We start from the raw sequence: 15439 nt of genomic DNA, 5'->3' as shown, positions 1-15439 counted from the left end.
TATTGACCTTATGATTTCTATTTGAAGAAAAAACAAATATTATGTCCAGCAGGCACATACCTTTAAAATTTTCAGGGGTGATAAAAACAAACAGCAAACGTGTATTTTTCTTCTTGCCAAATCTGAGGGAAAAAATGTCAACATGAACCAAAATCATCACTTAAAAAATTGGGATTCAGGGGGCGTCTGGGTGGCTCAATGGGTTAAAGCTTCTGCCTTTGGCTCAGGTCACGATCCCAGGGTACTGGGATCGAGCATATCCCCCCCCCCAGCATATCCCCCTCTCCCCCAGCAGGGGGCTCTCTGCTCGGCAGGGAGCCTGCCCCCCGGCCGGCCCTCCCCACCCCCTGCCTCTCTGCCTACTTGTGATTTCTGTCTATCAAATAAATAAATAAAATCTTTTTAAAAAAAAATTGGGATTCAGTATTTTACCTTACTAAGAACTAAACTAGAGTGATTTCCTTTATTTCTGTAGAACTTAAAATGGTGGCATTAATATGGAAATTTAGTAAAAGCAGCATCTCCAATCAGAGATGTTTGAAGGGCTGGACCGTTTCTATTCTTGCTTTAAAAAAAAAAAAAGAGCCTAAATCATATCCAGATTCTTGACCTAACCACCATTTTACAAGAAATTTAAGGAAAAGAGAAATATTTTAAAGAATGCTGTGGGGATGAAATCAGCAAAATCCAGAGCGTGAGAAATTCTGTAAGACAAATGACCCCTTTTAAAAATATAAAGAGTAAGAAACAAAGAAATTAAAACAGAGGAAAGGGAAAATTTAATCTTGATTTGTATAAACTAACAGTTTATTTTTTTTTTTAAGATTTTATTTATTTATTTGACAGAGAGAGATCACAAGTAGGCAGAGAGGCAGGCAGAGAGAGGGGAAGGGAAGGAAGCAGGCTCCCCGCTGAGCAGAGAGCCCGACTCGGGACTCGATCCCAGGACCCTGAGATCATGACCTGAGCCGAAGGCATCGGCTTAACCCACTGAGCCACCCAGGCACCCTAAACTAACAGTTTAAAAAAATCAAAAGATAGGGCAGTATCTGGCTCATTGGAACATGTGACTCTTAATCTTGGAGTCTCGTTTCAAACCCTACATTGGATATAAAGATTACTTAAATAGATAAAAGCTTTAAAAAATGAATAAATAAAAAAATTAAAATTAAATTATAAGCAGAAAAATTTGAACACTGGTATTTGATAATTTGAAGAACTTATTAATTTTCAGGTGTGATTTGTTATTGTGTTTTTTCTTTTTTTTAGAAGAGTCCTTATCTTTTTGAGGTATTTATTAAAGTACTTACGGATGAAAGTACTTAGATTTGCTTTAAAATAATTCACCAGTGGGGCACCTGGGTGGCTCAGTGGGTTAAGCCTCTGCCTTCGGCTCAGGTCATGATCCCAGGGTCCTGGGATCAAGCCCCGCATCGGGCTCTCTGCTCAGTGGGGAGCCTGCTTCCCTTCCTCTCTCTCTGACTGCCTCTCTGCCTACTTGTGATCTCTGTCTGTCAAATAAATAAATAAAATCTTAAAAAAAAAATAAAATAAAATAAAATAATTCACCAGTGAACAGGGGTGGGAAGGTAGGAGGGGGCAGAGATGAAACCAGATTGGTCATGTATTAAAGCTGCATTATGGGTATAGGCAAGTTCGTTATACTGTTCTCTCTACTTTTTCATGATTGAAGCAAAAAATAAACAAAACAAAGAAATGTGGCATTACAATAAACTACACTGAGGAGATCAGTTAGTTGGAAATTCTAATAATTTAATGGATATTGAGCATTGGCATTAGCTAGAAGGAAATTATTTTCTAAGGAGAATATTACTGTGAACAAGGCTTTAAAGAGAACTGCTCAACTGCTTAAGAAAAAATAACTATTCTCTAATGCTTAAAGCATCATTTATTATATCAGTATGTGGTTAGGCATGGTTATTATTTATTCCTTAAGACAGGACCTAGAAGAACCCTCACTAAACAATATTGTTAGGTTATCTTATATATGCATTGAAAGTAAAGACACACAATTCTATGCTCCAAGTCACATTACAGTTAACCCTTGAACAACAAGGATTTAAATTATGTGGATCCACTTACATGTAGATTTTTTAATAAATATAATATAGGAGAGTAGTGGGTATATTTTCTTTTCCTTATGATTTTTTTTTAAGATTTTATTTATTTATTTGACAGAGAGAGATCACAAGTAGGCAGAGAGGCAGGCAGAGAGAGAGGGGGAAGCAGGCTCCCTGCTGAGCAGAGAGCCTGATGTGGGGCTTGATCCCAGGACCCCGGGATCATGACCTGAGCTGAAGGCAGAGGCTTTAATCCACTGAGCCACCCAGGCGTCACTCCTTATGATTTTCTTAATAACATTTTCTTTTCTTTAGCTTTACTTTATTCTGAGAATACAGCATATAATACATATAAAATCCAAAATAGATATTAATTGATTGTTCCAAATTATCAGCAGGACTTCAATTCAATAGCAAGTAATTAGTAATTCAGTTTTTGGAGGTAGTCAAAAGTTACACATGGATGAGAACCACATTTGAATGGAGATAGACTGAATAAAGCAGAGTGATATTCCTAGAGTGGGTGGGTTTCACATAATTAATTGAAGACCTAAATAAAACAAAAAGTCTGGGTAAGAAGGCAACTCCTCCAGCCTGACTCCAGAGCTGAGACATTGGCCTTTTCTAGCCTTCAGACTCCAGAGCTGAGACATTGGCCTTTTCTAGCCTTCAGACTCAAACTGAAGTATCAGCTATTCTTGGGTGGTGAGCCTGCCAGCATTTCAAATGAAATTTAATACCATCAGCTTTCCTGGTTCTCAGACCTTTGCATTCTGAATGACTACACATCAGCTCTCCTGGATCTCTGGTTTGCCAATTACAGATCTTGGGACTTCTTGGCTTCCATAATGTCATAAGCCACTTCCTTAAAATAAATCAAATTCTCTCCTCCTTTATCTCTAGGTACATGGACAGATAGATGATAGATCGATAGAGAGCTCACCATCCTATTGGTTCTGTTTCTTGAGAATCCAATCTGATTAATATAGCCACACTGTTTATCCATTCATCTGTCTGTCAACATTTGGGTTCCTTCTCCCTCTTGGCTATTGAGAATAGTGCTGCTGTGAACATGATGTGAAAATATTCCAGAAACATCCTTATAGATACACCCAGTGGAATGTTTGGCCAAATGCCTGAGTACCCATGGCCCAATTAACCATCACAGTGTTATATGCATACAGTGGAATATATTATCCAGTCTTTAAAAAGAAGGAAAAGATGTTAAATGCTATAATATGGATAAACCTTGAAGACGTTATGTTAAGTGAAATAGGCCAGTCACAAAAAAGTAAGTACTATATGATTCTACTTATAGTATCTCAAGTAGTCAAATTCATAGAAACAGAAAGTAAAATGGTGGTTATCAGGAGATGCAAAGAGGGGTAGAGGGAGAGTTGTTTAATAGGAATAGAGTTTCTGATTTGCAAGATGAAAAAGTTCCGGAGGTACAGTTCACAACAATGTTAATACACTTAACACTACTGAACACTAAAAAATGGACAAGATGGTAACACTTCGGTTATGGGATTTCAACACAATAAAAAAATACCCTCTGTAAAGAAGTTATACATGGATTTTTGACGATGCAAGAAATTGGTACCCCGATCCCTCATGCTATTCAAGGGTCAACTGTATACATAATTTATATATCTGAGTCATATACTATGAGAACCCACTAAGTGCCAGACTTGAGCTAAGCTCTAGGGAATATCATGGACAGGAAAACAAGGTCTCTGCTCTCATGGAGTGAACAGTTTCTTGAGGGGGTCGGATGTTGAACAAATCACTATAGATAATTAATTAAGTAGCCAAATATATACCTGGTGTTGTGAAGAAAAGTCATAGAGGCCAGCGGAAAGACATAACTGGGAACTACCCCACCCTGCAGCCTCAGGCTTCCAGGCAGAAATGCCTCTGTGGCTGATTAGGAGTTAGCTTTACACAAGGTAGTAACACTACTGGGGTCAGAAGCAGATAAGCAGTAAACTACTTTCTGGACAAACAGAACAGGCCCTGGGAAAAGGCCCTGGAATATAGAGAAAGTCAAACAAGTCCAAGATGGTACTGAGTCTCTAAGGGAGAGACATATAACATAAGACCAGAGAAGGTATGTAGAACTTTAGGCTCAATTAAAGATTTGGTATTTTCTTAAAATGGACAATGGGAAGCTATTAAGCTATTAACAGGATTATATTTGCATTTTAGAAAGACCATTCTACGATGGGGTGGACGGAGGATGACAGCACAGGGTAGATTTGGGAGACCATATTCCAAGTACACAGCCAAGAACTGATGGTAAAGTAGACATACCAGAGAACTTTCTTTAAAAAAAAAAATCAAATAATTCAGAGTATTTACTAATTACTTCAAACAAGCAGGACAGTGCTAACATATGACATGCACACAACAGAGATTTCTTCAGGCTTGATTTTGCTGTATGAATTCTGAGGAGTTTGGGCTAAAAGAGGAAAAAAGAGAGAATGCACATTTCTATGAGGAAATGAGACGCTCAGGCAGTAAGACCATCAAAACAGGCATATGCGGGAGGGAGCCTAGGACTGACTGGCGGACCAGACATGGAGGTAAGAAAGGCACATTAGCTTACTGGTGGGGGAGGGCCTGGTGGCATGGAGGGAGATAAGAATGTCACCTGCCACGATGTAAGCATTTCATGTATAATTTTAAGTGGGATATGATGTAGGCATGATAACGAGATGGGGAAACGGAGTGGAAAGGAAAAATGAACTGAACAAATAGGACCACAGAAAGAAACATCTAGCTCAACTTCTGAAATAAAAAATATTTTGCTGATTCACAAAGAGAAGTTATAAGCTAAAATACTCTGGAATTAGAGAAATTTTAAATAAAACAGATTCTTTGCTTTTAGAAATATTCTGTGTCTGGTTTTTTTAATTTTACAAATTGACATTACTGGCACAAAAGTAGATTAGACTTGGATAGTGAATTTATATGCCCTCACGATGACTTTCAAGTTTCAAGCTTTACATCAGACAGAGTTGGAATTCCTGGATTTCTGTCATTAGTACAGAATCAATTACCAATCCCAACACTTCTCCTGCCAGTGAAACTCTAATTGTGATGCTGTACAGGAGCTCCACGAACCAAGAGAATTCCCAGAATCCAGCACTCTGGTCCGGTGTTCAGCTGCTCATTCATATTCTCTAGAGATCGATAAGCTAAGGGTTTCCAGGATCACAAAAAGAAAAAAAATCCTCTTCTTAATGAATGAATGTTCCTTAAAACTAAGCAACACAGAAATAAAGCAAAAATCTCTTTCATCCACCTCAATTAACAGCAATTCTTCCATATACCAAAATCAAATTGCAGGTTTTGTGGCCTTAGGAGTACCTTCTCAGTTGAAATCTCTTGGGCTTTAAAAATTTGCAGTTCATTGGGGGACAGTTCATTTCTCCTCATGTTCCATACAACATACCATTTAAATGTCGATACGGTTCCTGAGACCATACTCTACAGACAAGACTGGATGTTGATATTCTAGTGTCCCTTCCTATACCTGTCTTTGGTATCTCTGGAGCTGGAGAAATAAGCTCAAACCACAGCAGTACAAATCCCCAATCTTGCCCCTACGCCCAGGTCTGGCCCCTGGTAGCTGAAAAAAATAAAAAAGGTCGTATAAAGTGACTTGATTGAGCTGAGTCATACACACAGCTAATTAAAGAACCTCAAGAAAGCGCTGGCCTCGGAAATCTACCATCTAATAAAAGGACCAGTGGTGTCTTATAAGTCCCTGTGAAGCCAGGGGAAACTTCTGGAGTACAAGGACTTCAGGGGACAAAAGCCAGTGTCGCTTTTGGGTGGTAGTCTTCTTGAGCACAGTTATCCATTATGCCATCTGTGGGCCAACTGGAGCCAAACTAACCTGGCAGGCCTATTTGGGACTTGTAACAAATAATGTTCTTTGCTAATGACTTAATTAAAACAACCATTTTCAATGAGAAAATTGAGAGCTTTACATGTGAAAACGTTATGCTCCCTTGCTCCCAATAGGGCACCTGTGATAAAATCTAGTTGAGCTCTGAGGGTTTGTTCTGTTGATAGTGATGGTTGGTTTGCTCTGTTCCCATTATGCTCTTCTTGCCGTGAACCTAAGTCAGGGTCACCACATTTACACTCAACTGTCAATTCATAGGATTATGTTTTTAGCAAAACTACTTTGATATTTTGTTGTTATTTTATCATCAAGCATTCAGGGACTGGGTCATGCCAACTAACTAGTAAGATTTACTGAATTGCACTGTCAAGTCAAAGATGTTTTGGAATTGGGGACACAAATGGACAGCTTGTTGGATAGATCCCTGTGGCTCACAAGATTAGGTTTTCTTAGTGAAGTAATAAGTTAACTGATCAGACAATTGAAACTACATGGGAAAAATAAAATCAGATCCAAACTTGATTTGTAGCCAGAACAGATGGAACCACATTCTGCATTCCTTTGCTACTGCTGAACTACTCAGAGTTCACAAGCACAGAATTCTAAGGACTGCAGAGACATTTCATGGAATGGAAAAATCACAATTTCAGATGGGATCCATACACTGTCGATGAGTTTAAAACACATTTTAATTTTCCATACCTGGCTTTGGAAGATAAGGTATCAGGATGTGTTTGAATTATCAAGTGTCTGCTTTTTGAGTGGGGTTCAATTTGGAAGTCTGAAGCCAAGCATATGAACCCTAAGACTCTTAAAACATTCTATCGGCGGGTAATATTTAAGTTCATCTGGCTCAATAACAATGTATTCATAAAATGAAATAAAATTGGGGGAGTACTATTAAGATCATTAACCTATAATTGAGATGTGCCATAATTCTTTTTTTTTAAGATGTTATTTACTTATTTGAGAGAAGAGAGTGAGTCAGACAGATTGCAGGGGAAGGGGCAGAGGGAGAGGGAAAAGCAGGCTTCCCACTGAGCAGGGAGCCCCATACAGGATGCTGGAATCATGACCTGAGGAAAGGCAGAGTCACCAGGTGCCCCTAAGATGTGCCATAATTCTTGAGAATGTCAGTCTGTAAATTACCAATATTTTTATGAATGATTAAAAGTGATCATTGATTAGTTTTAAACTGAAAATATAGTTCTTATATAAGCATAAATTTAAAAATCCTAAATAGGCTGCTTACATTTTATTCTAAAAAAAAAAAGCCTAATGTTATAGCTAACAGGCTATATACTTCCTTCTCATCCTCAGTAGAAATCCATATGTATTATAAATATATAGATTTGTGATTATGGGCTGTAATACTGCAAATAAATGGGGACATTTCTAGTCTACATTAAGCTTCTTACTAACTGGTGAAATGTATAAAATACCTAGAGAGAGAACATAAACAGTTGTGTATTTTGCAGAACTCATCCAGATTTTGAGACATTACAAAGCAACAAGGATGTAAGAGGGAAAAATCTAAAATACAGCAAAAGAAAAGCTAAACATTTCATTCTGGTTTGCACATTAAATGTCAGCGCCAACTCAAAAGATACAGTGCTTTAGGAATGATGAAGATTTAAATGCCTTACAAATGGGGCAGTAAGTTTACAGGACTCATTACTCTAAGAGAAACCACAGGCTCAAAAACAGAAACAAAAATACAAACATGTATAATCCCACAAGAGTTTAAATAATTCATAAGTCATAAACACATAACAGTTCTGAGGGCAAGAAAGGGAATTCCAGGGACATCCTAAACCTCTGAAGCTAGCATCACGAAAGGCAAAGATTCCACAAAGAAAACTATCCCTTTTCTAGGGAGGAAGGCAAAAGCTAGAAGGCAATGTCTGCACTGAATGGCATTTCCCCAACACACCCACACCGTCGTTTCCTCACACCCCCGCTAGGTATTGGGTACTATCCTATACACTAGGTATTAGCAGAACAAGAAACAAGAGAAACATATCCAGGTGTTTTCAAATGATCTTCTTTTTCTTTTGAAACAAATGTTTTTATAGCAAAACAGAACTACCATATGCATTTCTGTATATTTAGTACCTTCGTCTACCTTCTTTTCCCTGCAGAAAAGTCATCAGCTGTGTTATTCAGAGCAAAGAAACCACCAGTGGGGAGAACCCACACAGGAGAGTATCAGACGGGGAGTTCTCTAACCTTCTAGCTTTTAATATTTGCAACTAGACATAAAACTAGTTCTTAAATAGAACCATAATCTTATTCCTGTTCAAAATGTAACTTCAATGCTAGCAAATACAAAGCCTTTACTACAGTCAGAGGGACCTGGCTAGGCTCCTACTCTTGAAAGGAAGAAAAAGATTAGCCACACTAATTTGTCCAGTACTCTTCCAAAATGCTAAGCATGTTTGTACGAAGTGTGGCAAACACTGAACCTCACGGGTGTGAAATAAGGGGCTTCAGAACAGAAACCAAGTAATTACAGACTTCTACAAAGAACATGAAGAGAAAAGAGTTCTAGTTTGAGTTTTGTAAAAGTCAGTCATGTGGCCTTAGGCAAATCCCTTCACCTTTTGTCCTTTGTCAGGTAGGGATGACAAAACCCTGCTCTACCTTCCTCAAAACACTGTTGTAAAAGTGTTGAAATACAATAAATGCGAAATTATAATGAAGTCCCAGCCAGGGAACTCTATTCATAGGAGTCGTTTTTTAAAGGTATGTAACAAAAGAGGCGTATCTTCAGAAGAAAGACAGTTCACAACATATCTTGGAAATGAAATCCTCTTTGAGGTAGTTTACCTAATTTGTCTAGAGTGCATATTCCCAGAGGAAAGCCAAAAGAAATGCAGAGGATCACCAGTTCTAAGAAACCTCTGGAGCTGCATCTGTCTCTCTTTTTTAACAAGGAGCTCGTCGATTTGACTTCTTCCCATTTCAACTTTTCTTGGCCCCTAACATAACAGGCTTGCTCCTTGTTATTCAGGGATAACAACATTGTCTCTGACAGAAAGGCCTGTCCTGTAATTATTACAAGTCCTTCAATATTCTGATATCATCTGTGATTATACTCGCTCTCTCAAATCTTCTCATAGACAGGGAAGAAATTCCTTTTGACCTAAACTTGTTTAAAAACAACCAAAATGGGGGGTGCCTGGGTGGCTCAGTTTGTTGAGCATCCGATTCTTGATTTCGGCTCAGGTTATGATCTCAGGGTTGTGAAATCAGGCCCCATGTCAAGTTCCGAGCTGAGTGTGGAGCCTGCTTACAATTCTCTCCCTCCGCCCCACCCCACCTCTCTCAATCTCTCTCTGTCATTTAAAAAAAAAAAAAAATCCAAAATGGCTCAAAATTCTATGTAGTCAGGCAGGAAAGCACACACCTAACTCTCCAACCACCAGACTCCAGACCTCTAGAGCGGAGGGGATCAAACAGAAGCAGAATGTCTACGGAGCTACAAGATGAAGCAAAAGTATTGGATGTAATATAGATCTGGACTGGACATATCTGGAGAGCCTTAAGGCTCTTCCACATTAGGACATCTTTGAAAAAGATCATTTTAGTCCATTGCTAACATGACATAGAGCTGAGAGTGCTCCCCAGCTTTAGTATCTGCCATCACAATTAATGAAAAGATATGCCATTTTAAGTGACATAGTTATTAAAAAGGAGAGTAGCTGTGGGATTAAAGTACTATATACCAAATAAATTTCTATGACAAATTAATTCTCACATTCTCACCCACATCTATTACTTTTCAAATTAAAATGATAATTCTTATAATAGCATGTCAAACTGGTAACAAAAACAATAATATGTGTACCTATTCTGCCCATGAAAATATCTCTCATCTTAAAAATTAGAGCATACATAGTACCAACTTTTAAAGTTTGTGTTTTTTTCTGTACTAGAAAAGGGTTTTAATAAAAACTATTATAAAGGTATAGAGTCAAGGTTTTTGAACTTCACCTAATTAATTTGATAGCTCCCAGCAACTCGGCTGTTGGCAAAGAAGTCATCCTCAGGAAAACCATGTCAAATGGGTGGTCCTTCAGCAGTGCGGCTGCCTGCCCCACATTCCTGATGGTTATGGTGACTTTTGCAATATTTGAAAAGGATTTCTGTGCAATATCTGCCAGGTACTGAACAGTGAGGTCTCCAACTAACAAGAGGTCTATTTTTGCCTGAAAGAGAAGGAAAAAGGCAGAAGTACCACATAATTAACATCTGAGCATAGAGAAAATGTCATGCACAAGAGGATACAATAAATAAAGGTGATAAAGAACACAACAACTGACTCTACAAGTAGACTGAATGGTCTACTAGAAGCATCTCAGGGACGGGAACTATTAATTTCTTGCCTTCAGTACCTGGGGAATGAATGGATCTGAAGGTCATGCTATTTTAAAAATACTTTTGTGTACAAATGGTATTCTACTACGGTTTTCACATGGGTTTCTTTCTCATCCTAGGAACAATAGATAGGATTCTTAAGGCCCAGTTTCCCAATCACTTATCCTGCTCAAAAATCTGTTTACTAGTGAGAAAAACCAACTGCTGGCTCTCCCAAACCATTTATTTTGATGAAACATACATTCCAGAAAACACAGTAAGCTCCAAATTCCTAAATTCCAAGAGACATGCATAGTATTTTCTTTAAATGGAATACACATGCTATTCAAAACCCAATATTTTGGGGCCAAAAAAGCATCTTTCTTTCCTTTTGGGATTATTTTCAAGCATATTCAGTTAGAAAATAATATAATTTCCATCTTCACATTTTCCTACGTTTTATTCTCTACAGTTATTGAACACAATCCACTTAAAACTGTCAAAGAACAGGGATGCTTGAATTAATGCAAACAGTCAGGAAACAGTGGGAAATGGCAGGCCACAGACAGGTCCATGTGAGAAAACAGATTTGGGAGTTGACCAGACTTGAAGCCTAAAGAAGTGGGCCCAAGAGTTGGAAACACCTATGAAGAGAAAGGCAGCTTGCCAATGACACAAATCTGCAAGGCAGGATGCTGGGAAGGCTGTTCCACCATGGGGGTTCCACTCCCCTTCAGCCTGGTTTCCCAGGGGTGGGTGGAAGGAAGATTTGAGGTGCAAGAAACTAGTCAAGTTCAAAGTAAGCAAAACTTTGGCACTTTCCATTTCTATCTGCCTTCTAATTTTCTTCCTTCTTCTGTTAAAAAAAAAAAAAAGTCTATCTTTATTTACTCATTTAATCCCCTCCTCAGAAGCAACCACTGTCAACAGTTTGGTCTATATCCTTCCAGATAATTTTATACATACACCTTTTTTTCCATGAAGGGGTTATTATATTTTTCAAAGTGAGTTGCTTTTCTCACAGTAGTTCAACAATTCCTCAGGCCTTTTTCTTTTTTTAATATTTATTTATTTGACAGACGGAGATCACAAGTAGGCAGAGAGGCAGGCAGAGAGAGGAGGAAGCAGGCTCCTTGCTGAGCAGAGAGCCTGATGCGGGACTTGATCCCAGGACCCCGAGACCACGACCCAAGCCGAAGGCAGAGGCCCAACCCACTAAGCCACCCAGGTGCCTTCCTCAGGCCTTTTTAAATGTTATCTTCATATAGATTCTACACAGGTTCTCATGTTTGGTCCTAGATATTTCAAAGTTCTGGAGTCATTGTAAAGGGGATAGATTTTCTCACTCTCTGTATTTTCTAATTGATTACTACTAACACAGAGACTACTACTAATTTATGAAGAATTTGCTTCAAGAACTTTATGGTACTCCCTCTTTAGTTCCAATATGTTTTAGTTGATTCTTCTGAATTTTCTAGATATATAATCATATTGCCTTCAAAAATGATATTTTGTGTGGGGTGCCTGGGTGACTCAGGTGATTAATGGTCAGACTCTTGACTTTGGCTCAGGTCATGATCTCAGGGTCATGAGACTGAGTCCCATGATAGGCTCTGAGCTGGGCAAGGAACCTGCTTGAGATTCCCTCTCTCCTCTCTCTGCTCCTCTCTCACCCTCCAATTGTGAGTATGCGTGCACACTCGCTCTCTAAAAATAAAATAAAATAAAAATGACACATTTGTCCCTATATCCAGAATTTATGCTTTTATTCATTGATCTTAAAGCATTGGCTATAACATCCAAAACAATGGTGAATAGAAGTGACACTAGGCATTCTTGTCTTGTTTCCGAGTTTAGTGGAAATAATTCAATATTTTTGCCACTAAATAGGATACAGAAAGTTTCTGGTCCAAACCGTTTACTGAATTAACGAAGTTTCTATTTGGAAGCTAAGAATTTTAAATCAGAAAGAGGTGCTGAAATTTACCAAATGCTTTTTATGGATCAACATAATTATAGTTTTTTCTCCTTTATTCTATATTCTGTTAGGTAGTGAATTACATTAAAAGATTTCCTAATGTCATGCCATAATTTCCTTGCTGGGATAAACCTATAACGTGTAGACTAAATTCATTCATATTATTTTAGATTTTTCCATCTATGTTCATAAGTAAAACTGGATACAATTTTGTTTTATTGTATTGTCTTATCTGGTTTGGGTATCTCAGGGTCATGCCAGCTTTGAAGAATGAAACAGAAAGTTTCAATATTGTTCTATGGTCTTGAATATTTTATAAAACAGAATTATCTGCTTCTTAAAATTCAGATAAACATGTCTGCAGAATCTGGGCCTGAAGCCATTTACAGAGATGGATTTTAGAGTACCTTTTACAATTCCTTAATGACTACCAGTAAATTTAGATTTTCTACATTAAGTGAATTATGTTCACATATATATATATATTTTAATTCATTTTATTCTCTTTTTAAATGTATTAGTTTTTAAATGTATATAATATTTATTATATTATTGTTATTCTTGCTTTCTAACTGGAGGATAATATATAATTAAATTTTCTTATCTTCTTTTCCTTGGCAATGCTTTATCAGAGGCTATAACCGTGTGGTCCACCCTGAGAGCCACATGTGGCTATTTAAATTTATGTTAACTAAAAGTTTGAAATTCACTTCAGTTGCACTAGCCTCATTTCAAGTGCTCAATATCCACATATGGCAAGTGGCTGCTGTATCAGACAGCATGATTATAGAACACTGTCATCACTGCCAAAAGTGCTTTTGGATGGCACAGTCCTCCAAGTGGCACTCTGTTGTTCCCCAAAGATTTTGATATATATTGTGTCTACGTTCATTCATTGTTAGTTTGTAATTTCACTTTATACTTCCATTTTAACCTCAGAGGTCCATTAAACACCTACCTGAACTGTTTTCAAATTTCAACAGTATGGTGCTTTTGGTTTTGGTTTTTAATTTTTTTGGTTATTGACTAGTCAGTCACTCATTTCTTATTTCAGTGCATTGTTAATGCAAATGTATCCTACATGACTTCTTCTTAGAATGCGTTGGTATTTTCTTTGTGGTGTAATACAGTTTTTTTAATGTTCCATGGATACTTGAAAATAATGTGTATTTTCTGCTGGGCACATATGTGCTGGGCACGTATTCTCTACTTTTTAGACAGAACTTACTGTTTTATTTCTTACTTTAGGTCTACTTCAACTTTCAGTTTATAAGATGTGGTAAAATCCTTCCTAATTATAGTTTATGAATTTATAAATTTCTCCAACTACAGACTGTATCTAATTTTGGGTTAGGTATATAGATGTTCATGATAATTATACATATTCACATAAAAACACAATTATAATATTTGATATATATTATATAATAACCTAAATGTTTATATAACATATTTTAAGTCTATAAATCATACATTGATAATTTTATGGGCAGAAAACTATATATTTGAAATATACTTCTTTGTCCTTTTTAATGTTTATCACTTGAAATTTTTTCTAGTATATAGTTATTTTTCATATCTCTTTATTTTGAGCCTTTCTATATCATTTTAATTTTGTGTGAATTCTGTTAATAGTATGTATCTGAATTTTTAGGTTTCTTTCCATAATCTGTGATTTTAGTTTTAATGTAGGAATTTAATTAATTATATTAATGCATTAACTAATGTACATTAACTATTATCATATAATATCAATTGTAAAATTTTTATAACTTAATGTGAAATGGTCTTATTCCCTTCATTGGTTATTTCATGTTTCCCATCCACAGTAATTATGTTTCTTTTTCCCATGCCTTCTGTTAGGCTGATTGGATTTTCTTTTTTCCCTCTTGCTGTTCCCATAAGACTTCAGGAGTTAAACCCCTTATTTCTGTTACTTAATAGTGGCATTAGGGCTCACAATCCAGTGCTAGTTTTACCTGGTAAATATTTCCAAGGTCAAAAATCCCTTGCCTCTGAACCTTGAAGCTATTGGTCCATTTTCATCTAGCATCCAGTTGTTGATAAAAAGAATGAGCTGCTTTGTTTTCCCGTCTGTGCTTTTCTCTTTACGCTACCAGTTCTGATGGTTTTCTAGGATGTGTCTGAGCATAGGTCTTATTCATCCTACTTGGCACCAGTGGAACTTTGGCTCTGTAAGTTTCCTTCCATTTCCCAATTCCCTCCGTCTTCATCCCTCCTTGGCAATCTCCCCCTAGATGTGGGACATCCACAATGGATCCTTCCTGTCTCTGCTTTTCTCAAAGAGAGTCCCTTAACTTCATTTTTTATATCACCAGCTCATTCTTCAGTCCTTCCAAAGATTTTTATGACTTCAGTTCATTTAATGTGAATTGCTCACTTCTAAGATTTTTCTTTTTTGGTACTTCCTCATAACTTGCTATTTTTAGGATGTGATACCCTCACTGAGAATACAAATCAGAATTTTAGAAGTTTTTTCTATTCCCTTAATAACCTGTCTCTGGAATAGTTGTGTCTAGTGTCTGCATTTATGTCTAGTTCTGTTAATGTCTGGAGATCCTTGGTTATCCAGACATAAGTATGAATCAAGGACGAAGTCATCATGTACAAGTAGTCTCCCCAATGGCTGCTTCTTTGAAAGGACAACTGTGGGCTTGGTGTGAATGGGTAAGACAGTGGAAGCAAGGCTGGAGACCAGAGAGCCTGAGGCCAACTCACTGTCAAAATAATAACGAAAGGCAATACTCTGAAAGCCCAGTACTTTAGTCTATTTCCTTCCCGGGCAGACCTGCCATTCCTTTATTTCTCCTGGCCAATTATAAAGTTCTGGAAATTACCAACACTAGGAACCCAGGTCCCACATACAGTTCATTCTCTTCAGGATGAAGTAGGAGTGAGCTGGGAGAGTCTAGGGGCCCACCTCGCCCAGGTGATCTGCATATACCTAATTCATCACCAGGTGAGCCCACTCTGGTCAACTTTCATCAGTTTCCTCTAACTTTCAGCCTCGCCTACCACTAGAATTGTTTTCCCTCTGACTTTCTTCTTTAGATCTTTTAAGCCATGGTTTTGTACTTTTCTTTT

At 37.5% G+C, this 15439-nt stretch overlaps 1 protein-coding gene across 1 annotated transcript in view; it reads right to left on the bottom strand.

The window, feature by feature from the left end:
• The window catches only part of SOHLH2 (spermatogenesis and oogenesis specific basic helix-loop-helix 2), a 49868-nt gene that overhangs the window by 30411 nt on the left and 4018 nt on the right, over positions 1-15439 (bottom strand). Inside the window, exons 2-3 of the mRNA XM_059144164.1 lie at positions 9994-10208; positions 61-122 (exon numbers count right to left, since the gene is read on the bottom strand). Of these exons, the coding sequence (XP_059000147.1) occupies positions 61-122; positions 9994-10208 (277 nt within the window). The remainder of the gene's footprint in view (positions 1-60; positions 123-9993; positions 10209-15439) is intronic.

This window comes from Mustela lutreola, chromosome 13 (genome assembly GCF_030435805.1).
Source record: "Mustela lutreola isolate mMusLut2 chromosome 13, mMusLut2.pri, whole genome shotgun sequence".
In the NCBI taxonomy this organism is placed as follows: Eukaryota; Metazoa; Chordata; class Mammalia; order Carnivora; family Mustelidae; genus Mustela; species Mustela lutreola.
This window is presented reverse-complemented; position numbering and strand designations above follow the sequence as displayed.